The 27,912-nt window shown below is 52.4% G+C and overlaps 1 protein-coding gene across 1 annotated transcript; it reads right to left on the bottom strand.

Annotated features, from left to right (window-relative positions):
- Window positions 1-436: 436 nt before the first annotated feature.
- On the bottom strand, window positions 437-24,457 carry FOXN4 (forkhead box N4). Its single transcript, XM_059894739.1, has 10 exons — window positions 24,452-24,457; window positions 23,519-23,607; window positions 9,922-10,067; window positions 6,813-6,937; window positions 6,605-6,718; window positions 6,171-6,298; window positions 5,448-5,544; window positions 4,323-4,530; window positions 1,753-2,145; window positions 437-696 (listed from the first exon to the last, which is right to left on the bottom strand). Exons 2-10 carry the CDS (start codon window positions 23,602-23,604, stop codon window positions 437-439), a joined length of 1,557 nt encoding a protein of 518 aa, XP_059750722.1. The 5' UTR covers window positions 23,605-23,607; window positions 24,452-24,457.
- Window positions 24,458-27,912: the final 3,455 nt, after the last annotated feature.

Genomic DNA, 27,912 nt, shown 5'->3' with positions numbered 1-27,912 from the left:
GCCTGTCCGCCGGAGGCTAAGGCAGGTGTTTCATCCTAGGAGAATAATAAATTAAAGGCCTTCCCCCTGGGGTGTTTCCATGGCACACCAATGCGTCCCAAAATGGGCTGCAGGTTGTTTGGGAGCCAGACTGGGGAAGCAGTCTAGAGAGTCCTTGTTCTCAGCTCGGCTAGGCCGCGCACCTCAAGCCTCGGAGGAGCATCTAGAGTGGGGGAGGCGGGGATGCTTGTCCGCTCTCCTCTGTCCCCCTGGCTTGGGGAGGCCCCAGAAACTTCCCGTGGAGTTCAGGGAGGAGAGCAACTACTGCCCTGTCGGCCAGCAGCCCCAGCGACGGTTCAGAGGCCTGTGGGAGGGTGAGGGGCCTTTCTCGCAGGAACGCCCGGCTCGGTGAGCATCCTTCCTGGGCCCAGGTTCTGGGGCAGGCGAGGCCGTGGGCTCAGAGCAGGGCTATAGGCTTGTTCCCCGGGGCACCCAGGTACTGAGAGGAGGAGCTGGCGGCTGACGTGGCCGCACTGTCCGGGGTCGAGTAGGTGGTGTAGAGGCCGGTCACCTGCAGGTCCGGGAAGGACTGGTCACTGCCGCCGGAGACGGGGGTCAGGCCCGAGGCCCCCAGCTCACAGCCCAGTGGGGAGTCTCCGAAGGCGCCCAGTGTGTCCAGGCTGAAGCCTTCATCCTTGATCTCCTCCCAGAGGTTCCCTTTCAAAGACAAGAGCGTTCATGTCAAACGGACCCGAGTTCGAAGGCCGTCTTAGGGCTGAGGCAAAGACCACGTGTGGTGTTTAAAGTCACGCGTCGCAGGACAGCATGGAGGAGTCAGCGATCCCGGCCCTTCCCTCTCCACTGGGAGTCCTTGGGAACGTTACTACCATCTCGGAGCCTTGGGCTCCTCGGGAGGAAATGAGATGATCAGAGAACCCACCGCCTAGGATTGAGAGGCTGAAACTAGGGGGTGAGTGGGAAATGCTCGGCCCTCGTTAAGTGGTACCATCATGGTCAAAGCCAGGGGACAAAACCATGATTTTCCCAGCACGTTTTAACTGCACGATAATCCAGGCGGAGAAGCAGGGCAGTTCACACATACCCATTTCACAGCTATAACTGACTAACTTGCTAACTAACCTGATACCTTGTCCGTTTCCCTCACTAGACACGCAACTCCTTGAGGGCAGGGGATTTCTTGGCCATTGGCTGGCACACAGTAGGCGCACCAGTGTTAGTGAATGGATGACTTATGAGCCTCCACTGAAGTCTGAACTCCCCTTGCTCATTCATTCATTCGTTCCCTGTGTATTGAGGATGACCATGTGGGTCAGAGTGTGACCTGGCACGAGGTTGGCACATGCAGGTTGAAGCAGTTACTGGTTGAAAGTTTGGGGTCAGAGAGGCCCGGGTTGAAATCCCAGCTCTGCCACTTACTAGCCGGGCGACCTCAGGCCAGTGACTTCACTTCTCTTGGCCTCAGTTTCCTCATCGGCAGAATGGGAATATGAAATGGCAGTGGCCTCCCAGGACTGTCGCAGGATGACGCCTCTGAAGTGCTTGGCACGAGGCCTGGTATACCGTAAGTGCTAACTAAATGCTTGCTGTAATTTGCTAGGATTAGGTGGCTGGGAAGTGTTTTTTGAAGGGACGAGCTGCGGGGTAAATGCAGACCGCCCTCCTCTCCCTTGCCCTCCCTGACCTTTCGGGCTGCTCCTCCCCCAGCCTGCCCCTCCCCACTCTGTTCCCCTCACCCCCTTCCTCCAGCCTCACCCTGCAGAGCGAAGTCCATGATGCTGGGGTCCAGGGCGTCCACCTCGGTGTTCATGTCAGCGCTGATGTTGATGAAGTCCACAGGTGCCCTTCCCATGGTGGGCTGGGGGAGGGGGCTGGGGCTCAGGTCCGGCAAGGCATGCAGGGGTGGGGTCTGGGCCGGGGCAGGAGAGTCTGGGGTGAGATGTGCCTGGGGCTGGACCTGGTGGTGCAGGGGAACCGACTGCAGGGACAGGGTCATCAGCGGCTGGGGTGGGAGCTGGGAGACGGCCAGGCAGCTGTGGGCCACGGCCACCGTGGTGGCATGGGTCAGCACAGGGGCCTCGGGCTCCCCTGGCTTGCGGGGGCGTCGGCAGCTTTCTGGCCTGTCCGAGATCAGCTTGTCCAGCTCCTCTGCAGGCAAGTGGGAGAGGTCACTCATCAGAAGCCACCCTACAGTTTCTGGGCCCCAGCCCAGGCCTGGATTCAAATCCCAGTGATTTTAGCAAGCCTCTTGGACTCTGACCTCAGTCTCTTCATCTATGAGATGGCATCACACACTGTGCACAGGGTTGTGGAAGTGGAATGAAATCAGATTACATAGGGACTTTGAGGAATGAGGGGCGTCTCAGATAGCAGAGCTCCTCTCATGGGGACAGTGTTTTATGGGACAATCCTGTAACTCTAGGACTTCACTTAAACCTCGTAACAGCCCTACGAGAGGGAGGTAAGGCAGAGATTACAAATCCCACGAGATTGGGACAACATGTATTAACATACAAGGGGCCCTAGCCACTCCCTGCTGATAAAGAGACACGAAGCGTTGCTGTGGATTGAAAATTGGATCCTCCTTAATGCTCTTGGATAGAAACAAGATGCAAATTACTCTTGAATTATTTTTGGTGGTTGGCTTGTATCTCATTGGCTACAACACAGTTCTGAGACTGATCACTAGGGTCCCAGGATCTATTTGGGTTGCACCCATTTTAGAAACGAGGACACTTTGAATTTAGAAGGTGAAATGGCCTGCCCTAGCTCACACCAAATATGTGTCCGGACGGGTCCTGGATCTCGAACCAGACCCCGGAGCTCTCAGCTGAGGGCCTACTGGACCCTGCTCTGGTCTTTCTCCCCATCTTATCGAATTGTTCATCTCTGAGCTAGACGCCCATCCCCCTTGATACTCAAACCTCAAACACCATGACACTCACGGGGCCAGGCCAGATATTCCCAAGGCTGGGTGGCATTAGCCTCCCATGTCACTCTTTCCACTCATATGTCACTTGTATGTCCCCAGCTTCCATCTCTTAAGTAAAAAAAAAAAGCGGGTACAATATTTTTTTCTAATCTAAAAGTAATTCATGAACAGGGTAGAAGATTTGGAAAATAGAGAAACATGTGAAGAATATAAAAATTATCAGTGGTCTCTCCATTCACAATAAAGATTTTGGTATATTTCTTCCAGTCCGTGTGTGTGCATGTGTGTGTGTATACGTGTATGTCTATAGATATATACATATGTGTGAGTGTATGTGTGTGTATGTATATATATATGTATACACACACACACACACACATATATACACAAATGGGTGTGGATATATACGCATTTTAGAATGTGACCATGCTGTGTATATTGATTCATAACCTGCCTCTTTTCACTTATTGTATTGGGAGCATTTCTTTATATTCCCAAAATATTTTTATCTCTAATACTTGCACGGTATAACATTATATCTATTTAAATAATCCGCTATTGCAGGTTGTCTAGATTGCTTTCAGTTTTTTACTATCAGAAATCACTTCATGATGGGTAACTTTGTTCATAAATCTTTTGGTCAAATCTTCGATTTCTTCAGCATAAACTGCCAGAGTAGAATAAGTGGACCAAATTGGAGGACCAAGTTTGCAGGTTTTCGCTACATTACTTTGCCCTGGAAAAGTTTCACAGCTTACGTTCCCACCAATTGTACATGATGCTGCTGATTTCTCCACATCCTAGCCCACACTGGGTGTTATTGTTTTATTACTTTGGGAATCTGTACTGATGTGGTAAGAAAGGTAAGGAAGCCATGCTTTCCCATGGTTGTTTCGTTCGACATGTCTGTGGGAGAAACTGGGGTTGTTAGCGAGATTCTACAGCTTTTCATGTTTCTGACCAGACCCTTCAATGGACCAGCCACCACGTAGGGATGGAGAGGAGAGGTGTATTCAGGGGAGGGGAGGGGGGACAGTCACCAGGCGCCCATGTCCCCGCCATGGTGAGTGGGCTCGTTGTGGGATGGGCAGGATGCCGGCATGTGTGTGTGTGTGTGTGTGTGTGTGTGTGTGTGTGTGAGTGAGGTGGGGTGTGTGTGTGTGTGTGTGTGTGTATGTGTGGCGGGGCACCCGGGCCTCACCGGGGTTGGCCATGCTCCGGTGTGTGTGTGTGTGTGTGTGTGTGTGTGTGTGTGAGAGTGAGGCGGGGTGTGTGTGTGTGCGTGTGTGTGAGGCGGGGCACCCAGGCCTCATCGGGGTTGGCCATGCAGGATGCCGGGCGGGTGTGTGTGCGTGTGCGTGTGTGTGTGTGAGGCGGGGCACCCGGGCCTCACCGGGGTTGGCCATGCTCCGGTGGATGGCGGCCAGGTCCTTCCTCTTCCACTTGTGCATCTCCTCCTCCATCTTGTCGATGCGGGCCAGGTTCAGGGCCCACAGGCAGCCCTTCCGCGAGGAGCCGCTCATCTTATTCTCTACCTTCTCAAAGCACTTGTTCAGGGACAGGTTGTGTCGCACTGAGTTCTTCCACCCGTCGGGAGCCGTCTGTGGGGAGAAATGGGCCCGTGGGAGACCCCTGCAGGGACGCCCCTCTGAACCCTCTCTCTCCCTGGGGATCTCAGACTCAGGGCTAGAGGGGCAGGGGGACGATGTCAGTGTCCAATGCTCAACCTCGAGTCGGGAAGACAAGAGAGAGCAGCGGGGCAAACTGTGGCAAACGGGAGGGTCCATGCCCTGATTAAAGGGGCAGCTGCACTTTAGCTCTGGGCAGTGGTTAAGACATGAGGACAAGGCCCAGGGCTGCCAGATCTCCCGCTCTTTCTCTCCCACTCAGGAAGCAAGCAAGATGATGCTAATATGTGGATAACTGGTCGAGTGCATTAAATGCCGATCATTTTTATAAATGCTCATACTTTATTGTTAGGTAACCAGATATTGCAATGCACCTCATACCCTATTCATTTTATTCTCTCTCTGTCTCTGTCTCTGTGTCTCTCTCTTACTAATGGTCAACCAGGTGTCAGGAGCTGCCAGTGCCTTTACATGCAGATCCTTACTAACCTTGCCAGCTGGGTATCATTCTCCCCATCTTACAGAGGGTGAAACTGAGGCACAGAGGGTGAAACTGAGGCTCAGAGAGGCAAAAGTTCTCACCAAGTCTGTGTTTAGCATCATTATGTTTTACTGAGTCTGTGCTGAATAACTAGGTTGGACCTCTACCCTTTGCCCTTTGGGATGCCTGGTGAAGTCCTCTTCATCCGTCAGAGCCCAGCTCAAATGCCCCCTTCTCTCTCGGGATTTCTTGGCCCATGTCTGTGTGAGTGCACATTATAGGGGTCTATGGACATAACTAGGGGACTAAAAGGGTGGTCCCGTTTGGCCCGGGGCCAATCCTGGGTTCTGGCAGTGCCAGGGAGAGGCCAGAGCTACTCCAACATCCCTACCCTGGCTGGGCCCCTCACCTTGAAGTAGGGGAAGTGCTCCTTCATGAAGCTGTAGATCTCGCTCACGGGCAGGCTGCCTGTCTTGCTGTTCTTCAGGGCCATGGCGATCAGACAGCTGGAGGCAAAATGTGGGGCAGGCCAGGCATGAAGTCATCTCAGGCTGACAGCCCAAGCCTCCTCTGCCAGGAAGCTGTCCCTGCTTAACCCTACTGGTACCAGCCCCTACACATAGTGTTAGCTCTTGATACCTTTTCCTGGCCCTGTCTTTCCCACCCCCTGACCTTGACCCTGAGCTCAGCCATTGGTACCGATTTGAGAAACCTTGTCCTTTCCTCCTTTCTATCCGTTTCCCATAACTAATGGGCCTTTAGACTTTCACTAGGCTGCTTACCCCCCTCCCCAAAATCTTGTGAGGTACATAATACTATTATTTGATGACTTTTTACATCAGAGGGAACTGAAGCTCAGAGAGGCCAAGCCACTTCCCCAAGACCACACAGCTTGTGAGTGACAGAGTGGAGTGCTGGGCTCTGTGTCTGGGGTGGGTTCTCAACCCTGGGGGTTGGCTGACCACATGACAGTCCTTCCTAAGAACAGGTCCCACCTGGGGGTTCCCCACTCCCCGAAGCCTCCCCCTTGGAAGCCTGGGCCACCACACCCAGCTGTCTGAGGTGCCCTCAAGGCAGCCCTCACCCCTCTCCTCCCTGAGGTCCCCACAGTCCCAGCCCCCCTGGACCTCACCTGTATGAATAGATGGGCTTGGGGTAGTGTTTGGGGTGCAGTTCCTGAGATGAATGCACAGCCATGCGGGGCTGGGGGTAGGGAGGCCGTGCCCCAAACGGGGAACCATACAGGCCCACAGGAGCGCACTTCCCACGGGTGGGGACGGGGAAGAGTGGCAGAGAGAGAGACGGTGAGAGAGAGCATCAGTCACTCACGATGACCCCACCCCACCCCGTCTCAAAGAGCCAGATGCAGGGTTTACAACCGCAGCAGACCATCTTGTCTCCGCCCACCGCAGGGTTTTCGGGGGAGCCGAATGAACAACCCCATGACATGGTGAAGGATGTTATTCCCATGTTCCAGGTAGGTGAACTGAGGCTCAGACAGTCCCTAGCCAGTCCAAGTCAGGAGTGTCTGCCTCTGAGTCCAGGGCCCCTCCAAGCCCCCGGTACCTGCTGGACACCCGGGGGTAGCGGGAACTGTGGTTGGGAGGTGGGAGAGTACAGCTGTGGTGGGTCCTGCAGGCTGGATGCGGGCTGGCCCCCCACAGGGAACTGGTTCATTTGCTGGGGCCAGGAGAGAAGGAGACAGAGGATCAAGGGGGGACTCCAGCCCTGTCGGACACCCCCCTCCCTCCCTGACCCCTGTGGTGGCACTTACGCTGGCTCCATGGTTGGTCAGGTGACCCAGACCCAGCATGCCTTGGGGGGCCATGCCAGCTGGGCCGTGGAGCAGGGGACCTGGGGCGGCTCCCACGTGCAGGTCAGCTGCCCTGGCCAAGGCACCTGGATAAAGGAAGCACAGAGATGCCCAGGCTGGGGGAATGGTGGCTGCGGGCAGGGACAGCCCAGTCCCTGGGCACCTCCAGAGAATGGAGCTATGCCCCACCCTTGGGGCCCGGCATATAATAGGTACTTGACAAATTACTTCTCTGGGTATAGTGGTGGAGAGTGGGTTCCTATCAGCTGTGGGCCCCTATCTGCTCTTCTGCCAAACACTAGCTCAGGGATAGCAGATGTACCCCCTTTCTCCTGTGCTGGGCCTGTGACAGACATTGCTAATCTATCACAGATTCTCACTGCACCAGCCTGATTTTAGGTAGCCACCTCCAATCAAGCAAAGCTGATGTACAAGATGATCCTGCTTTGGGGCCTTCAGCTCTCCTCTGAGTTCTGGCTGCCACCTGGGCTCATCCTTTGTGCTTTGGTCTGTCTGCCTTGTCCTTCTGTCTGACCAGATCCTTAGCTCCCAGAGAGCCAGGACCATATTTTATGTGACTCAGGGCTCCAAACCCCTGGCATAGTGACAGGCACGCAGGAGGTGTGCAGTGATGGAAGGGGCTTTCTTATTTCACAGTTTACATCTATGGAACACCTACTGTGTGCAAGGTACTTTCTGCATCGAGTCCTCACAACACCCCATGAGGGCAGTTTTATTATCTTTTCGTTGCAGATGAGGAAGGAGGTTCAGAGGGGAAGGCACCCGCCCAAGGTCACACAGCTGTCCCCTTGGGGTTCTAGATCAGGGATTGACAAACTATTGGCCACTAGGCCAAATTGGCCCACAGCATTTTTTTAAAAATAATTAATTTATTTCTGGCTGTGTTGGGTCTTCGTTGCTGCGCATGGGTTTTCTCTAGCTGTGGCGAGCGGGGGCTACTCTTCGTTGTGGTGCACGGGCTTCTCATTGTGGTGGCTTCTCTTGTTGCGGAGCATGGGCTCTAGGCACACGGACTTCAGTAGTTGTGGCACGCAGGCTCAGTAGTTGTGGCGCATGGGCTTAGTTGCTCCGTGGCATGTGGGATCTTCCTGGACCAGGGCTCGAACCAGTGTCCCTTGCATTGGCAGGCGGCTTCTTAACCACTGCACCACCAGGGAAGCCCTACAGCATGTTTTTTTAAATAAAGTTTTATTGGCACACTACACCCATTCACTTACATATTGTGTATGGCTGGTTTTGCACATCAGTGACAAAGTTGGAAAGTTTCAACAGAGACCATCTGGGTTACAGGGTCTAAAATATTTACTGGCCCTTTACAGAAAGTTTGCTGACCCCTGCTACTTGGCCAAGAACAATTTGTCCAATGAAAGACATACTACTGGGGACTTCCCTGGCAGTCTAGCGGTTAGGACTGTGCCTCCACTGCAGGGGGAGTGGGTTCGATCCCTGGTCGGGAACTAAGATTCCCACATGCCATGAGCAGCACAGAGAAAGGAAGGAAGGAAGGAAAGGAAGAAAGGAAGAAAGAAAGAAAGAAAGACTCCTAGGCATTAATTTTTCAACTACGGGTACTTTTAATGTACTGTGGTGATTTTTTTTTTCTAGCTTAAAATTACCACAGCATATTTATTTTTAAATACCAAAAGCCTCTCTCTGGTCCATTTTTTGAGTTTCTTTTGATCACTGACAGGCATTCAATTCAGATTTAACAAGTTGGTCTGCTGGAGAGAAAATTACACTTATCTAAAAATCTGATTCCATTAATTTTAGCACAGAAATACAGAAGTCTGTGAGAACAGTATATTCCTGCTTGTAGCATCTATATTTTATTTTAAGAATATAGCTTTATAAAATATAGGAACTTGAGAAACACTCATAAGAGGACAGAAGCAAACCCGGTGTTTGTGTACAGTTAATCCTCCGTCCTGGGGAAGGAAGGCCGCCTAGTTCATGTACTGCAGTGATTGTTTTTGTTGACTGTTTTTCTTTGACACTTTCTGTGTCCCTAAACATTTAATCCTCTTGCTTTGGCTGCAACTAGCTGCCATTTACTGAGCACCTACTGTGTGCCAGGTCCTGAGCTCAGCACTTTCTTTGAAGAAGTCAAAGTACTTTAAAAAAAATTTTTTTTATAATCATTTTTTAAAATTGCAGCGTAGGGACTACCCTGGTGGCACAGTGGATAAGACTCTGCGCTCCCAATGCAGGGGGCCCATGTTCAATCCCTGGTCAGGGAACTAGATCCCACATGCATGCCGCAACTAAGAGCTCACATGCCACAACTAAGGAGCCCGCCTGCCACCACTAGGACCCAGTGCCACCAAAAAAGAAAAAAAAAAAAAATTGCAGCGTAGTTAATTTACAATGTTGTGTCAGTTTCAGGTGTACAGCAAAGCGATTCATATATATATGTCCTTTTTCATATTCTTTTCCCTTATAGGTTATACAAAATATTGAGTATAGTTCCCTGTGCTATACAGTAGGTCCTTGTTGTTTATTTTATATATATCAATAGTAGTGTGTATACGTTAATCCCAAACTCCTAATTTATCTCTCCTCCCCTCCTCCCCCTCAAAGTACTTCTTTACTTTTTAGAGGTAAATGAAATCAACTTCTGTAAAGGGTCAGACAGCAAATATTTTAGGTTTTGCCAGCCATGTGATCTGTCTTCTTTGTTTTTTAATAACCCTTGAAAAATGTAAAAGCATTCTTAACACAAAGGCCACAGGCCACAGGCTGCATTTGGTTCCAGAGACCGTCGTTTGCTGACTGCTCTAGGTGTTCAAGATGTACAGGGGTAAGGGAAGGTCTGTCTTTATTTGCTGCTGAAAACTTAGCTCACACAGAGCCTGGCACACAGTGATGCGCATATGAACAAACCACATCCCCCTGGGGAAGGTAGAGTTAGTCCCATTTTACAGAGGCAGAAACAGAGGCCCAGAGAGAGAGAAGGTGACCTGGCCATGTCACACAGTGGTGGATGGCAGTGCTGGGCGTCGCCCCTCCCCCGCACCACCCTCACGCCACCCCACTTCGCCCCCGCGCCTACCTGGGTGCGCGTGTGGCGCACTGGGGCCACCCAGGTCCACGTGGCCACTCGCCCTCTGCTGCAGCCTCGGCACGTCCACGGCCGTGAGCCACGACAGTGATTGCAGGTCCCCGGGAAGGTCCTCATCGCCGGTGGTGGCCAGGAGCCTGCGGGGAGGGGCAGGAGCTCGGGCAGGGGTGGGGAGCTCAGGCCAGCTCTTGGGGGGCTCGCCTACCTCTGGAATCACCCCCTTTAGCCTCTCACCTCCCCCAAGCCACCCTAATCCTCCAATCTGCCCACCCCCAGAGATCCCCCTTTGGCAGCCAGATCGCACACCCTCAAATCTTCCCTTCCTTTATTCACTTAACACGTCTTACTTAGCCCCTACCCCCAAATAATAAACATTAATGTCTGTTGAGCACTTACTATGTGCCAGGTACTGAATCAAGTCCTTCACAGGTATTAACCCACGGAACACCCGTCACCTGACGAGGCAGGTGTTATTATTCTCATTTCACAGATGGGGAGACTGAGGCTCAGGGCACTGGGTCACCTGCCCGAGGCAACACGGAACAGGAAGGGGTGGGGCTGGGAGCCCAGCCTGAACTCTTCACCGTGGCCCCAGGCAGCCCCTGGAGGTTCCAGTTAGGACCCACACCCACCAACCCTCAACTGATTCACAAGCAAAAGCATAGCTTTCTGTGGAAAGAAAAAGTCTGCCCATCGAGGACAGCAGGCAGGTACCCCAGTTTGGGGTAACCATGGCTCCCCGGTGCCCTTGAAGTCACGCTCGCCCCACAGCTCCAGGGCCCCGGGCCTCACAGCATCCTGCCCGTGTTATAATGTGACTGCAAACCAGCCACGAGCCCACGCCTCACCCAGCACACCTGCGGCCCCGCAGGCCAGGCGCTTTGTGGCCTGTTGCCCAGAGGCCCACCGTCCAAATTCTAAACTCCAGGTTTCAAAACTAGGTGTCCTGGGGCCTCAGAGAGAGAGAGAGAGAGAGAGAGAGAGAGCGCTGCAGCCTGTGGTTTTCTCACGCACGTGACCGTGGACCCAGCTGGGGCATCAGCCTCCTCCCCCTCCTGCCATCCACATGGCTGCCTCAAGCCTGTGTTCTCTCTCCTTCCCTCACTCTGTCTCTCTTCCCCCCTCCTTCCCATCTCTCCTGCTCTCTCTTTCCTTGTGTTTTAGGGCCACAATTAGCGTTGCCATGGCACCCGCTGCTCGGTTGTAGCCGGGCCTGGGCCCTCAGCCCACCAAGCTGGCATCAGGTGACCACCCGGCTGCCCCGGTGATTGGCTGCCTCGTAGGAAAACAGGGCCTGGAAATGATTTGAAAACTCGGCTGGTCCGTGTCCGTAGCAGCAGTTGGCCCGGCTGCTGTCCCCTGGCGGCCCATTGTGTGACAAACGACTGTTGCCCCCATGGCACGTGGCTGCCATTGTACTGGGGTCTCCCTGCAATTGTTTTTACAGCCCCCCCGGCTGCCGCCCATTTGACCCACTCATAACTCATCTGGACAAGTGACAGCCACAGGCCAGGCCTGGGCGATGCCATCTGTCCCGTCGGGCCCGTGGAGACCGTGGGGTGAGGCTGAGGGGCAGGGCTTGATGTGCCGCCGGCTGTCGGGGGAGCCTGGCCAGGCCCCACCCAGGCCCCTCCTCACCCCACGGCCAGCCGACCTCCCAGCGTCTGGGGGTATGAGCTCCACTCCTGCTCAGTAACCTGCTGTGGCTCCCCAGTGCCCTTGCTGCTCTACCTGGCGCTGGGGCCTCAGGGAGGAGCGGAAATGAGGCCCTGGTGGCAGGTTTCTCAAGAGGGGGGCCCATCAGAGCCCCCTGAATCGTGGTGGGGGACTTGTAAACACACCAGGTTCCTGGGCATCAGCATGGAGCAGGATCTCTGGTGGCAGGGTGAATCTGTTAGATTATGTGTTGGTTAAGAGCTTGGACTCTAGGTTCTAATCCTGATCTTCACTTACCAGTGGCCCTTGGGGCCACTGACTTAACGTCTCTGAGCCTCAGTTTTTGATCTGTAAAGTGGGGCTAAATAATAGTTCCTATCACATAGGGTATGCTGAGGATTAAACGTATTGTTCCATGAAAAGACTTGGAACCATGCCTGACTTTGCCTTCATTAATGTCAATATTAATGTTAATGATAATATCAGCCAAGTCCTCAGGGGACTGGAAATACATCAGAGCTTTAGGCTCTGGGGTCACACAGACCTGCCCGTGCTGCAGCTACCACTAGCGGCTTCCATTTACTGAGCACTTCTTGTATGCCAGATGCTGGGCTCCATGACATGCCCATTTTACAGATGGAGAAACTGAGGCCCCGAGCTCTCAAATGCTCTGAGCTTATTTCCCCCAGAGTGAGAATCACATAATGTAACTGCTTAGCACACAGCTGCACATGTGGTAGGGGCTGAGTTAATGGTGCTCTTCTGATCGTTCTTTTCTTTTTTTCCTGCTGTTTGTAAGCCCTGTTGGGCCTCCCCTTCCCTCATAGCAGCAGCCCCAGCGTCTGTCCTGCCCCTGGCACACCATGGCCCCACCTCCATGCTAGGAAAGCCCTTTTGGTTCTTCCTCCCCCACCCAAACTGTGCTCATCCCTGGAGGCTCACTTCAAACTCTGTCTTCTGGCCTCTTAATGCCAAAGTCTCCTCAGACATCACCTGACCCCACCCCTCATTTTACCAATGTGGAAACTGAGGCCGAGAGAAAGAAGGCAGTTTGCTTCCAATGTCATACTCCAGGAAAGGAACAGGGCAGGGGCTCCTGGCTCCCCATGTGGCCCCTCCCAGCCCAGGAGTACCTTCTCCTCCAGCAAGTCTTTGCCACCCAGACCCCAAGCTCAGGGACCCCCTCTGCATCCTGACTGCTCCCTGGGCCGGTGAGTCCTGCCTCGCCATCCCTCTGCCCACATCCTGGCTCTCGGCTCGCTGAGGGCTGGCTTTGAGCCCCCCATCACCCTGTGGCCCAGCACACAGTGGTACTACTTAAATGCCTGCTTGGCCGGTTGAAACAGGCTGACCCCAGGCCACCAACCCAGAGAACTGCTTGACAGTGACTGTCACATCCAGCACTTTTAGCCGTCCTCTGCCCCCTTGAGTCCTTGAGACAGCCTCAGGACAGGGACAGGGAAGAGATAGCCTCAGGACAAGGACAGGGAACAGACATCCCCACTTTACAGATGGGGAAACTGAGGCCAGACTGGTGAAAGCAAAATTGCAACCAGGACTCGAATTTGGGTCTGTCTGCTGCCATCTTGGGCTGTACCTGCGGCACCACAGGCAGAGAACCGGATGTCCTCTCAGGCAGATGCCCCACCCTGAGTCCTGGGCTCTCAGCTAGGGCTGTGTGAACGACCATCACCCAGGGGCTGGTTCAAATGCAGAGTCTAAGGTCCAGCCCAGACCCTGGAATCGCACCCTGGGGCTGTGGGGCCTGGGAAGCTGTGTTTTAGTGCCCCCCTAAGCTCTGGGGGGAGGGCAGCCCTGGGGGGTGTGGCAGGGGCTTTGGCTGGATGGATCTGGGTTCAAGTCCTTGTGACCCCCCGTCTGTGAGACCTCGAACAAGTTACTTCCGGTCCCTGAGCCTCCATTTTCTCATCTGGAAAATGGGAGAGGAACAGACCACATCTCCCTGGGTTGTTGCAGGGATCAGATGAGCCAGTGTGTTCAACTTTTGGCACAGGCCTGGCCCCCGTTCTTCCTTCTTGGGGGTTTGCTTGCTCATTCTGGGGGTGGGCAGCCAGGTCCTGTTCCCCTGCTGCCTCAGGGATCCCAGGGTGGTCTGGTCCCCCCTCCAGTTCAGGCCAGAATGCCTGCTTCCACATGACTGGCACATGGCCCGGCTGGCCCCGCTGGTCTCCTGAGATGGCTGTGGATGTCCCGGAGCTCTGTGATGGAGCCTGCGGGCCCCGAAGCCTGGCTTATGTCCCGCTGCCCCCTAGGCTCACCTGGCATCCAGGCACCTCTCCACTGTGTGTCACAGGAACCAGGAGGTGATGCTCTAGGGCCTAAATGGGAGTGTCCCATCCCCACTGCCTGGCCCGGGGCCTTGACCATCTCTGTCCCCTTCTCTCCCACCCTCCCCTGCCCCTGCAAAGAGGCATACAGCCCCCTCTCCACGGTGGCATGTAAAGGTCCCCCAAACCTCTCCCTTACCAGTGCCTAGAATTCCCTCATTCAAGGTGTCCCCATGTGCCCCATTCCTGCTCTCTCCTAGCACTTCATTTTAAGTGGCATAAACCATGGGATCCTTGGCAGTTGTGACAAGAGAAAGACTTCTTGGTTCAGGAGCCACCATGGCTTCTGAGCTATAGCCCTTGGAAAGGCACTTAATCCCTAGCCTCAGTTTTCCCACCTATAAAATGGGCACAAATGATAATAAGAGCTGTAATATCTTATACCCTGCCTGGGACTGGCTTGCTGGTGTGGAGGCGAAGTGCCTTGTGAACCATCCTGCCATCTGCGAGGGTTTGGGATTATTCCCTGGAGTGTGTGTGTGTGTGTGTGTGTGTGTGTGTGTGTGTATGTGAGAGAGAGAGAGAGACACCCTGTGTCAGTCTCCTGAGTGGGTTCCTTGTCTGCTGGAAAATGATGGGATATTTGCAATGCAAAGGAAGAGGCAAACCCAGCCCCATCGCCCTGGGATCTCCCAAGACCTGTCCTACTCACTCTCTGCATCTCTGGGTGAGGAGGAGAGCCAGCCCCAGGTCACCATGTCGCTGATGCCTCCCCACCCAGGGTCACCTCCAGAGGAAGCTACAAGGAGAATGAAACTATGAAACTTCAGAGACACAGCTCCTTCCTTCCATCTGCTCCCTCCACTCTCCCCACCGCGCCCCACCTCCTATCTCACCCCTGTCCCTCTGTTCTGACTCTCTCCCACTCTTTCCTTACTGGTATCTCTGTGTTTGTCTCTGTGTATGTCTCTCTGTCTCTCTGTCTCTGTCATTGTGTCAGTGGCGCCCTGTGATGAAGTCCTGGCCCCACTTGTCCTGCCTGGTGACATCAGATGTGCTTCCAAACCTTCCTGAGCCTCAGTTTCCTCCCCTGCAGAGTGGGATAACAATGACAGAGGCAAAGCGCTCACAAGAGGCTCTTAGTAAATGTCCATCCTCTTCTCCTGTCCCATCTCTCCCTGATGTGGCATCCAGGGCCCCCAGATCTCTCGCAGACCTGTCTCCGTCCCACACATTCACTCACCCATCATTCCTGTGTCCCCAGTGCCAGCACTATTTAAAGACACTGAGCCAGGCTTTCAGGGGATGAAAGCAGTTAACCCATGCGCCCGCGCCCAGGTAATTCCCACACGCCCAGTGCTGGGGCGCCATGGCCCCCGCCACACCCTTCTGCCGGCTCAGGTGACCCCGTGGCTCTGACACGGATGTAGTGTGTGACGGGCCCTGGGCCCCAGGGTACCAAATGTTCCCACCTCCTCCAGCACCTTCCATTGCGCCTGTGTATCTTCTCTTCTTTCACAAAGTATGCCTTCCCTTCTCCGTCTCTGGACCTGTCATCATCCTCCCTCTTGAGCTCCTGTTTCTCTGAGCTCCAGGGAGCCCCTTAGTGGGCCACAAGCCTCCACCTTCTGAACCTGGCTGATGTCCCCAGGTCTGGCAGGGAGGAGGCCAGGACAGGGGCTGAGTTCGCTGCTGGGTGCTGATGCTAAAGCAGAACCCTTGCACCCTGGGAGGAGCCATATACCCAGAGCCCATCACAGGGCCGGGCATACAGTGGGTGCTTAATAATTACTCAGAGATTGGACAAGTGAGGAAACAGATCCAGCCGTCTAGATGCCCCACCCCCACTGCCCCGGGGCCCAGGCAGGGGTGAAAGGCTCAGTGTAATTTTATTTAATTTTATAGTTAAATAAAATGGAATCTTATTACAGCCTGTGGACACAGGTTGGGGTGAGTGAGCCCCTGGGGTGCACCTTGTCCCTAATGGAAGTGGGTTACACAGCTGATCTCGTGTCATCCTCACGAGAGCCTAATCAGGGAGGTATGTTAACATTACTACCTTCCCATTTGCCAGGTAGGGACACTGAGGCCCAGGAGAAACAGGCCTGTTTAGGGTCCCCCAGCCAGAGCCTGGGTTGACTACAGCCCCACTGTCCTCTCTCCCTGCCCTACAAGGAACAGTTGAAGAAATGTGCTCTGTGAGTTCTAGAAAATCCAGGCACTGTGCTGCCCGATAGGAAGCCACAGGTGGCTATTTAAATTTAAACTCACTAAAATTAAATAAAATGATAGATTCAGTTTCTTCGTCACGCCAGTCACATTTTGAGTGCTTGGTGCCCACACGTGGCCAATGGCTGCCATAGTGGACCGTGCAGATGTGGAACATTCCCATTATCGCAAAGCATCCTACTAGGCGGCAGCCTTCTGGAACATTCTTCAATCTTGATGGAACAATCTGTGGTGTTTCTACCTTGCCTTAAGACAACTGGGCATTTGATTTGGATTTGGACATTTAAGGAGCTGATTTCATGGAAGTTTGAGTTTTATTAGATTTGGGTGTAAAAGAGTTCTCCACCCCACCCTCCCACCAGTGAGGAAGTTATGGGGAAGGGCTCTGTAAAAATTGGAGCTGCACATAAGGCAACTCATGAAGTAGTGAGCTCTCCATCCTGGGAGCATGCAAGTAGGAGCCAAGGGATGACCTGTCAGGCCCCTGTTGGATGAAAGATGAGGCTTAAGCAACCTCCAAGGTTCCTTTTGATACAAAGACCCTGTAACTCAGGGGAGCAGTCTGCAGGTAAATCCCTGGTTGCATTTCCAAAGTTCTAACATCTTGGGCAAGCCCCTTTCCCTCTCCAGGCCTCAGTTTCCCCATCTATAAAGCATTACTGGCAGAGTAGAAGTTCCCTCAGGGTCCCACTGGCACTAGGGCTCTAGGAAGGCAGAGTAGCACCCCAAGGTTAGGAGCAGGTGTGAACCCCAAGACAGGCGGGCCCGGGCCTGACCTCTTCCTGGCTGTATGACCATCACCTGCCCTGGGCCTCAGTTTCCCTGCATATAAAATGGGAATAATAATAATAATAGCACCTACCCTAAGGGGGCTGTTGAGAACACATTAACAGTTCATTTAAGCATCATGTCAGATGAAGCATCTGATTTCAGTTTAACCTGAAAAAGCAGGTTAAACTATTACCTCAAGGGTTCCAAAGGAGACCCCTGGCAATACATCCTTCTCAAACCAAGTGGGGGATTTGTCACCAGCAGGGGATCCTCATTAGTGAATAGAAAGCTCTGGGGGCAAAAAGAAAAGAAAAAGACCTAGGTAGCACTCCAGAGTCCCTTTCTGAATAAAAGGGTTCACTCGCGGCTCCCCGCCCATACAGGAGGCACTTCTTTTCAAAGCTCAGCCACATCCATCTTCTTCTTATTAAAATGCGCGTGCGCGCGTGCACGCGTGTGCACACACACACACACACACACCCTTAAGGGGCATCATCATCCCCTTTCACAGATAGGAAAGGTGAGGCCAAGCCAGGTGAACTCACCTCAGCAGCCTCTTGGCAGTGGCCCCAGGTACTGGCTCCAGCACCTCCAGCCTGACCCTCCCCAGGCCTCAGTTTCCCCATCTGGAACACAAGGGGGCTGAGCCCCTTCCATCTCCATGGGGCGGCCCCTGGGACACACCACCTGGGGTGGAGGACTGTAGAGGTGGGCAGCCCACCTCTGCCGGGGAGAGGGATGCTGAAGGGTACAGTCCCATTCTGAGGGGGTTGCAGCATGGAGTGTCTGAGAGGTGGCAGACCCTGGTTAGGAGCCAGGTGGTACCCTGGGAAAATCGACATCAGAGTAATAACCCTTTCTTGTCAGTGCAATAATGGGGCTGCCATTTCTCAAGTGCTTCCTCCATGCTTATCACTTTACCTGTGTTTCCTGTAATGAGTTTTGCTCTGAAGGTTCTGGGTTTATCAGAAGGCCCAGGCCCGCCCTCCGTAATGCTACATTCTGAGCCCATCTCAGCTAGAAAACCTGGGTCCTGGCTCCCGTGTTTCTGTTTTTGCAGCATTTCAGTGTACTTGGTTACAAGTGTAGGCTCTGGGGTCCACCAGGCCTGGCTTTGAATCCCACTCAGTCACTTAGTAGTTGTTAGATTTGTGTGCAGTCATCTGCCTCTCTGAGCCTCAGTTTGCTCATCTGTAAAATGGGAGTGCTAACGCCTGTACACATCTCATAGGGGGCTGTAAGGACTGAATGAGATAGTTCAGGTAGGGCGCCCAGCACATCAATGTGTATTGCATGCCAGTGGTTCAGATTAGTGTCAACATCCTCCAAAGAGTATGGATTCAGCGTGAAGTGGGCTCCATGGGGAGGGCAACCTGCAGAGTACCCGACACTCAGGAAGCACCAGCTTCATTCCACAAATTTTTCCTGAACTCCTACCTGCCAGGCCCTGTTCTGGCAGGCAGACAAAGTTCCCTCTGTCCAAGGAGAGAACTTTCTAATTGACCTAGGGATTCAAAGAAGAGGAAGTCTGCCCCATGGCATGCCCACCTTCCTGCCAGCCCTCTTAGGTCTGCATCTCCCTCGTCTCCTGACGACCTGTGGGATGGCTATTTATCATACCCATTTCACAGATTGGATGGCTGAGGCCCAGAGAGAGGAAGGGATACCCCTCAGCCACACAGCATGTCAGCAAAGGAGCTGGGATTTAAACCACCCACCCTGGAGCCTCTTCACTTGGATGATCTGCCAGTATGGCTGAAATAAATCAAGTTGTAAGCAGGAAGGGCAAACGATTATCACGTCATTTTTAGAAGGATCAGGCTGCAAGGTGCCTCCATGGTGATGGGGCCACTGGTCAGGGGACTCTGTGGTAGCCCTGGGCAAAGTGAGATACAACTGGAGTCCATGGCTGCCATTCTGCACTGGCCAGGGGACCAAGCTGATAACATTAATTAACAATATCCTTAATTGATCAGCCGTGTTAATTAATCCCATGGAGGGATGGAAGATGAGCCAGGAGAGTAGGGCACTGGATGGGGTGAGCCCAGGGGGACCTGGATTCCAGTCCTGGCTCCACTCCTAATGGGGGTCCTTGTGCAAGTGACTCAATGCCTTTGAACCTCAGTTTTCTCACGTGTAGAATAGAGGTGAGAAAAGGGCCTGGCCTGCTTCCTGGTTCAGGGTAGGTAAATCACTGCAGGGCGTGGTACAGTATGTGGCTCGAGTGCTAGGCAAGTGTTTGTGGAATGGATGGATTTCATACCCAGAATTCAGAGCAACCTTTCAAAAGGGACATCAGAACTTGTCACTGTCCTTAAAATCCATCAGGGTAGTAAGAGTAGAGCTCCTTGCCATGATCTGGCCCTTGGCCATTTCCTTCCTTCTCCCCTTTGCTCTAGCAAACCTGTCCATCTTTCAGTTCCCCAAACATTCTATGTTCTCTTTGCACATGCTGTTCCCTCTGCCTGGAATGCTGTTACATGCACTCATTCACAGCTGGCTCTTTCTCATGTTTCTGGCCACAGCCTAAAATTTCCCTCCTCTGAGAGGTCCTCCCGGGTCACCCCCACCCCTGGTGGTCCTTCCTGTGTTGTGTCTGCAGAACATTTAGCATTTTGCCATGAGGTAGATTCATTTATACATGTTTCCAGTCTTTCCACTCTAGGAGGGCAAGGATGGAGAGGCCCTCTATTTTGTTCAGCACCCACCAAAGGGCCAGGCACCCTGTGGGCATTTATTCCATACGTGCTGGAATAGGAAAGGGAAGAGGGATCCCCCCAGTCCAGCCCAGTTCAGCTCCAACACATCTTGCGTTCCCCAATCTCTATCCATTTCCCGCCCAGCTTAGACACCACCTCCCCCAGGAAGCCCTCCCAGACCAGTCCAACATCTCCCAGTCTTTCCATCCCCGGGAATGACTACTGCCATTAGTATCTACCCATGGCATAGATTCCTGAGATCACTCATTAATTTTAACTCTCTTGTCTACTCCTGCCTTCTCAGTGCAGAGCCCACATTTAACCCTTTATTTCCTATCTTGGGAGTTCTCAGGGTTGAGACAGCAATTGTGCAGTAGAAGGAACATCTGTTTGGGGTTCGAATCCTATCTCAACGCCTTTGTAGCTGTGTGACCTTGGGCAAGTCACTTCACATCTCTGTGCCTCAGTTTTCCCATCTGTAAAATGGAATAAGAATTCCCACCACAGAGGGAAATTGTGAGGATAAGATCAGATAACCTGTAAGAAAGGGCACCAGGCAGGTACTCAAACCACATTTCTTTCTTTTCTCCTCTGGCCTTTCATGGCTACTAGGAGGGGTTTGCCAAGAAAATATTGTCTTTGCGGGGAGTGGGGTGTCAGATCAGCATCCCTGCAGTACAGAGAGACACGTCCGCTATGATTATAACCAGGAGGTTTTACCTGCCTTCTGGAGATATGGTTAGTAAGAAATTGTTACATCGTTACCAACTGTTCTTGTTTATGATCCAACCTTTACACAAAAGGGATTAAACATTTCATGGAGCTGTTTATTTAGCGAACATATCATTTGTAATATCTTTCCTAACCGTTTACAGGAAAAAGAAAATCTAATGTCATTTTAGCAAGCTTAGAAATTCCCAACTGGGCCAAGAGTGAGCATAATGTGAAATGATTTGATTAGGAATTTGGAAAAGAGACTCTCCCTTTTAGAACTTGGCTCAGGACTTGGTGTGTGTGGGCATGCTGTGTGCATGTTTCTAGGGGTGGAAACACAAGACCCCAAAGGAGGACTGCACCCCAGGAAGGCTACCTCTCTTTCTTTGTCCGAGGGTAGGCTGAGGAGCTATTCTGGCCACCTGAACACCCTGAAGGCTGCAGGGTTGTAAAGATGCTCACTTGATCACTGCCCCTGCCATATGGAGCCCTTCACCCAAGGAGATTACAACCGATGGGTGGAGCCACTCTGGAATGGGGGTAAACCATCCACCACACTCAATGCAGTGGGAGGCTTAAGAGGAAAGGCAGGTGGTGTCCGCCTGCCCTGCTCCACAGGACAGGATTTTGTCATCACTTGAGAGTGAAACTTCCCTGAGTTTCCATGAATGTGCTATTTCTCATGTGATATTTATCCATCCATCTCTCCATCCGATGCATATTTATTAAGTATCTACTGTGTGCCTGGCACTGTGGTTCACTGATGAGAAAACCACTGTCCAGAGAGGGAAAGGGTTTTGCCCAAAGTCACCTCCTTTATTAGAGGAGGGACTGAGGGTTTGGGGAATAAACACCTGGCACAAGGCTCTGTAATGATAACCACTGAGCCGCATGGCCCTGGGAGAAGCTGAAGTTCCAAGGAGCTAGCAGCCTGCCTCCTTTTGCAGCTCTGGGCCTCAGTTTTCCAATCTGTAAAAGGAGGTTGTTGGATCTGACCTCTAAAATAAGGAGTTAGCCCACAGTAAGTGCTTAATAGCTCTCATTATTTCCTAGTACCCCTAAGAGTGGATTCCCTCCTAGTTTTGAGCCAAGGGGAAAGCAGCTAACCCACGCTGAGCACGAGCTGTTGTTAGCTGTTGCTCAGGAGATCCTCAGCCCCAGGCAGGCCGGGATGCTCCTGCCCGTTTGCTGTCTAGGGCTGGCCACTGACTCTCGACAGCTCCCTGGGGACAGGGCAGCCGCCTCCAGCTGCTACGCCCACCCCCCCCCCAGCCCCCCGCCCCCAGCCTCCCTGCACACAGCCATTGAGACTTAACGGCCAAACTCAGCCCCTGGGGATGGAGGGGCAGGCAGCTGCATGGAGGGCTGCAAGGGGGCTGGAACCAGGCTGCACTAGCAGCCTGAGTGGTCCTCAGAGTCATTCTCTGGAGATGTGGGAGCGGCAATGAGAAGCCCATAAACCTCTCCTGGGCTATTATTCAGGGAGAAAAATGGGAGTGGTTGGAAGGGGTGGGGGAGTCTCTGTATAATCATAAAATCTCCCCTCCATGAGAAAGCACTCTACCCCAGTCCTGGCTGAACACCATTTCTAGAGGGAAGCACAGGATCCTCCCAATGACCCGCAAATTGGGCTCTTTCATTGCTCCATTTCCCAGATGAAGAAACTGAGGCACAGAGAGGGGCAGTGACTTGTCCAGGGTCACACAGCTGTAAGGTGGTGGAGAAACTTGCTCTGTTCCAACCCCATGTGCTCTTCACCAGTGGGGCATGGGGGTGGTGGCCATGGTACCCTCTGGGTGGGACAGCCTAGAGTTCGAGTCCCCACTGTTCCCATAACTACCTGCATCATCTTGTAAGGTCACTTAATCTGGCTGAGCCTTGGTTTCCTCAGCTGCCAAATGGGCACAAGAGTGCTACTCTCATAGGGTGGTTGTGGCACAGGGCAGGCAGGTACTAAAGGGTTAAGAAACCACCAGCTATTATTATTGTTGTTGTTGTTATTTTGTTATTCTGCCTTCTGTTTATGCTGTTTAACATAAGAAAACAGCCCTGAATCCATGTGAAAAGGAACGGCTGGACCCCCAGGATTTTTCCAAGATCATATAGTTGGCAAGTGATAGAGTTAAAATTGTTATTTAATCTTTCTAACAACTCTATGCAGTGGGTACTATTTCTGTCCCCATTTCATGGATGAGGAAACCGAGGCTCAGAGGTCCACACAACCAGAGAAGCTGGGATTCTAACTGACTCCAGAGCCAAGCTCCTAACCCTTAGGCTGTCCCCAGCCCACTTCCCATAATTTAAACCCTTTCTGCGCAGAAAGGAAGCCCATAGGTCTTTGGTTGTGCGATCTTGGGAAAACCATTTCACTTTTCTGAGCCTCGGTTTCCTCACCTGTACAATGGGGGCTCATCTGAGCAGCCTCCCAAGCTGGGCATACAGTAGGTGCCCACACACTGCTGTGTGCCTGGCCCACATCTGGGGTCCCAGCCCCACCCACAGCAGTCTCTCAGCAAATATTTGTTTGAATGTGTGGCCTCATTCGGGTCTCAGAAGGCAGACTTCAGGCCCACAGCCCTTGGGAAGCAGCCGCCCTCTAATTGGGGGCTTCGGTTTTCCCCAAAGGCACCGCTGGTGAGTTGCAGCGGCCCCGGGAGGTCAGACAGCTCCTGGGTAAACAGGGCTGATCTGACGTGACAGCCTGCTCTTCCCAGGCCAGCCCCTGTCCTGTCTCCACTCCACAATCTGGGCTGTGCCCCCTCTACCCATGGACACGGTACTTGCCTTGTGGGTGGGGCACTGGGAACCAGGGCAGCCCTTCAGTGGCTCAAGGGAGAGAGGCTGGGATACTTCCTTTTTCTCCTCCTCGCTCCCTTTGCTGGTGACCTTGGACAAGCCCTTTCTCCTTTCTTGGGGGGCATTTCCTGGATCACTGTTAACACCACTGGAGAAGCAATAACTGCTATTGTCATCTTAACATCTACCCAGTTGCCCAGTCTCTCACCCAGGAGGGGACAAAAAACTGCAGGCTTTCAGTGGTCCCATTGCCCCACGCCACAAGTCACACACCCTCAGAGAGACCACCTTCGAAACCAAAATCTTCTTGCTCTCCTGCAAAATCACAGAATTTAATGTAACCATAGTTCTTGGTCAATTTCAGAAAACATAACCAGCACATAAACACTTTAAACAATTCAAAAAGATATCATTTGTTATTGTTGAAGCCCTCACCTGTATTCCTGTGGAGAGGGGTGGTGATTTTGCCCTGAGTTTCGAATAATTCCTGACATCATGGATGAGATGTCACTTTCTATCATCTCCTTGGGGAAAAGACAAGCAGAAAACAAAGCTCCCATCAGCAACGATGTGGACAGGGCAGAAAACTCATAGTTTTCCCACAATTCAGAAGGATGGAGCTCAAACAACTAACAGAACACTTTAAAAAAAAATTGTAGAGCAATTGTACTCCAATAAAGATAAACAAAAAAAAAGTACTAGAGGATTCCTGGGTGTCACAGGTCACTTTCCCAGGGCAATTCTACGGGGTTTTAGAAGCAAATGAAGAGAATGGAATGAAATTCCAGGTTCTTTCAAATTAATGGGGGAAGGGCAGAGGAAGACTCTAGAATCCAAATGTCAAGTCTTGGATAATGTGGACTTGCAAAATAGGAATCAGAAAAACCTGATTCCCTTCCAAGCCTAGTATTTTCAATCACAACTCGATTTGACCACTTTGGAAAAAATAAACAAAAAAGGACAACTTGACGTGTCATGTATGTTTCTCTGGGGGAGCCAAATTCCCACTTGCAAAGGGAATAATCTCCGCAGGGCTCCCGCCCTGGAAATGCCTTCAAAAATGCCACATGCCCCTGCTGGAAACCCAATCCAACTCCCCACTCCACCTCCTAACCCCCCGCTGCACACAAACTTAACCTTTAAAAGAAATATTCCCTAAGTTTCTCAAACTCTGAGGCTGAAACGAACACAGAAACCCACTAGACTCTCAGATCCGCCCCCAAAGTCATCAAGGACCCCTGGAAAGGAGAAAAGGGGAGCAAAGAGAGGCAACCTCCCGCAGCCCCTGCCCCGGGTCTCCCCCCCAGGAAACGCAATGCAGGGCACTGCCCGGGAGGAGGGAGCAAAGCCGACCCTGCAAGGCGGTACCTGGAGCCGATTCTCGCTGGGCCGCCGCCGCAGGCGCTCCTGGGGCGGGATGGGGTTTCTGAGGGGGACTCCCTCGCGCTCGCCCCTCGCGTTCTGCAATTTGGCCGCCGTCGCAGCTCGAACCGTTTTTAAATTTCCCTCTCTGGAGCTGTCCAGCTCAGAGCATGCGCAGTAGCTGTGCGGGGGGCTTTTCCCCAAGGGTCAGTTACAGGGCAGGGTCAAGGGGATTGCAACGGGCGTTTCCCAGCAGCAGCGAGCCTTGCACGCCCCGTGGCTCCGGGTGGGGTGTGGCGCAGGGGTAGGGACACCCCTCTTCAAACTTTGCCAGCAGTGGCCCCAGCTGCACGCCTGCGAGCATGCGTTGAGGAGCAGTGGGAGGGTGATTTAGGCCAAAAGAATTAAGTTGCAAAAGGATGCTGGGTGCATGAAAATTTGCAATCCGTCACTGCCCAGGGGAAAAGGAGGTGGGTGGTGTGGAGATCTGTTGCAGCCCCCTCTCTTCCCCAAAGGGGGGACGGGCCAGGAGGTCGAGTCGGGGCCCCAGGTAGACGCGGATTCCGGCCACCTGTCTCTTTAAGAAAGTTGCGCCCGCGCGGATGGGCGCGGCGCGTGGCCGGAGGGAGCCCGCGGAGCCGGGAGCGCTCGCGCCGGGTGCCTCCACCTGCCGGGACCGCTGGGGGTTGGTGGGGGCCGGGCCGGGCGCGGGGCGTCCCGGGTCTGCGCGCCGCGCCCCCCTGTCCCGCGTGGAGAGTGAGTCGGCCCGGAGCGAGCGCGGCTGGGCCAGCGGTGGTGGTGGAGGCTGCGATGCTCGGGGTCTCGCGCGGCCAGCGGAGCGCAGCCGAGCCGTTGGGAGCCGCGGCCCGCCGGTGCGCCCGCGCTCCCGCCTTCCCCGCCGCCCGGCCCGCGCCGCCGGCTGCCCCGCCCCGCGCCCGCCGCGGGAAAGGTGGCGCGGACCGCGGGCGGCGGCGGGGTCGAGCGCGGACAAAGGTCTCCCCAGACGCCTTAGAAGTGGGGCTTGAGTTAGTTTGATCCTCCGAGAAAGTTTGCATTTTCGACTCCCTCCCTCTTGAGCCTATATTGGAATAGTTTGAAATGATAACAACAGCAATAATAGTCACAGTCATCCTTTATTTGCTTAGTTCTGCCGCCTCGTTTATCCTTCACACCAGCCCCTTAGGGGAGAGGATGCTCCGCTTTTGGCACAGAGGGAAACTGAAGCTCTGGGCGGTAATGCGTGGACAAGGGCGCACGGGCAGAGTGGGGATTCAGACTAGGCCACGGCGACTCCACAGCCTCTGCCCCTGCACGTGGATATTCGGCTCAAATCTGCGCCTCTGGCCGAGTCAGGCCGGGCATCCAGTGCTTCTTGGGTTTCTCCAGGCTGTCCTCACGTTGTTTATTTATCCCGTAGCGGGCAGGGGAACCGCGTCTCCGCACCTGTGGTTGGGAAGCCTTTCCGACCCACTGTTTACTTTCAAGAAGGAGCCGGGACTGCCTAGGCTGGGTGTACAGTACCTGGATTTCATTTTTCATTCAGGTGGGCTGTGACCTTGGCGCTGCTCCTTGTCCCGAATGGTTTTCTTGTAGCACTTGGGCGCCCTTGCTCCTTTCTTCTCTTCCAGAAGTAAATAGATCAGCTTGCATTCTCTAGCGGGGAGAATGTTATTTACAGATGTTAGTTAAGGTCATGGTCATGAACTGTCTCAGTTTTCATCTCTCTGCGACCTGCATATATTGAAAATGTGTATTTTGATCAGTTCTAGTTTACATTGTAGTAATGTAGTTTACTACGTTACTAATGTAGCAATGTAGTTTACATTGCTTTGAATGTCCCCGAATGACCTCCAGTTAATTCAGAGGTTAAGTTGTAAGCATTGAAAGCATTTGGGTTTATTTCTGTTAATCCTTAATGGAGTTGTCAGTAAATAGTGTGGGAGGGGTGGGGGGTTGATGTGACAACCTCCTTTTGAAGTAACAGTCCTTTTCCTCCAGGTATAATTTTATATCTTTAGAGTGGTTTGGAAAGTCTCCCTTCTGAAACCTGGTGGAGTCAGTAAAGCTTTTAAAATAAAAGGTAGACAATCTGAGTTCTGTAGACTCATGCACTATGGAGAAAAAAGAGCAAAAGACCTTTCACTAAAATAAAACATTTTTTAAAAATAGAGGTTCAGTTTGTTCTGGGCAGTCCTCAAAATCCCCCTTTTTTCCTTAGGAACTTGGCCTCTCTGCAGGGATTTTTGGTTAGCAACTGTATCATTTCCCTAAAGAGTTGAGCTTTTGAGTTCTTTGCTTCAGGCTTGGTTGGTGACAATATTGCCACTCAAACGCCTACTGTTAGAGTTATTCAGAAAACCCAGGTAACTTAGCAGAAATCCTTCTTTTGTTAGGTTAATGTATTTTCCCTTTTATAAATGTATGGTATTTCTCAAGCCTGCTGAATTATAAGAGTCACCTGGGGTGAAATTAGAACCATAAAAGGGAAGAGCTGGGGAATTCTTGTTTTGTAACAAGAGTCTCGGGTGATTCTCTGATTGAATAAATATGGGTACCTGTACCAGGTGATCTTACTGAATTACATATAGATGGCCAATACTACCCTTTTTTCTTTTTTAAATGAAAGAATGTGAAATTCACCTGTTTCCATGGCTATATAGCACCTTATCATTTGCTTCTGGCTACGGAGAGCCTCAGATCGATTCTGATTTTGCAAATGGATCTGCTTCCCTGCTAGCAAGCTTTCCAAAAGGCTCAACAGTTCATCAGTCCTCTGATTATAAAGGAAAGGCAGAAGGGAGCAAAAACAATAGGTATATGGCTTTTCTGCTTACTCTCTGGTTTGACGTAACAGAGAATGTTCCAACTTGGGCTGGTATTTCTGAAGTTTTGGGAGTTAAGCAGTAGATTATTTGCCCGGTCTGTTCAGAGCTAGGGTGCCCAAGGCTACGTAAGAAATGTTTGTCTGAGATGTTGTTGATGAGCTTAAAACCAACTCAGTCATAACTGGGAAGACCAGTTCCTCATAGGCAGCGTGTAGGAACAGTGCTGCTATTGAAGGATTAAAAACTACTCACTCACTTAGCAAGTTTAAAGCAGGCTTTGTTTGACCAAAAAGCAGCTTGATATTATTACAGGCTATGACTATTTCTTCTTTTTCCTAAGTTCTTGACTTTTGCTTTGCTTATTGTTCTGATTTTCCGGTAGTGAGGGGGCAAAGGGCGTATGGTCAGGAATATATGATTTGTAGCAATAAATAATCACTTCTCTTTCTCCCACCCTGATTCACTGGCTGGTGTAGTGAACCACAGGGCATATCTTTGAAGCAGAAATGTCAAGGTGCTTTTTCACGAATGATTATACTAGAACAACCCGTCTAGGCCACAGCACCCTGGACTGTGGCTGGCAAGCAGGAGACTTACAGGCTTAAAAAAAATTTTTTTTCTTGCTTTGTCAATTGCAAAATC

The sequence above is a fragment of the Balaenoptera ricei genome, chromosome 14, assembly GCF_028023285.1.
Source record: "Balaenoptera ricei isolate mBalRic1 chromosome 14, mBalRic1.hap2, whole genome shotgun sequence".
NCBI lineage: Eukaryota > Metazoa > Chordata > Mammalia > Artiodactyla > Balaenopteridae > Balaenoptera > Balaenoptera ricei.
Note: the sequence above shows the minus strand (reverse complement) of the source record. Positions and strands in the feature narration are given on the sequence as shown.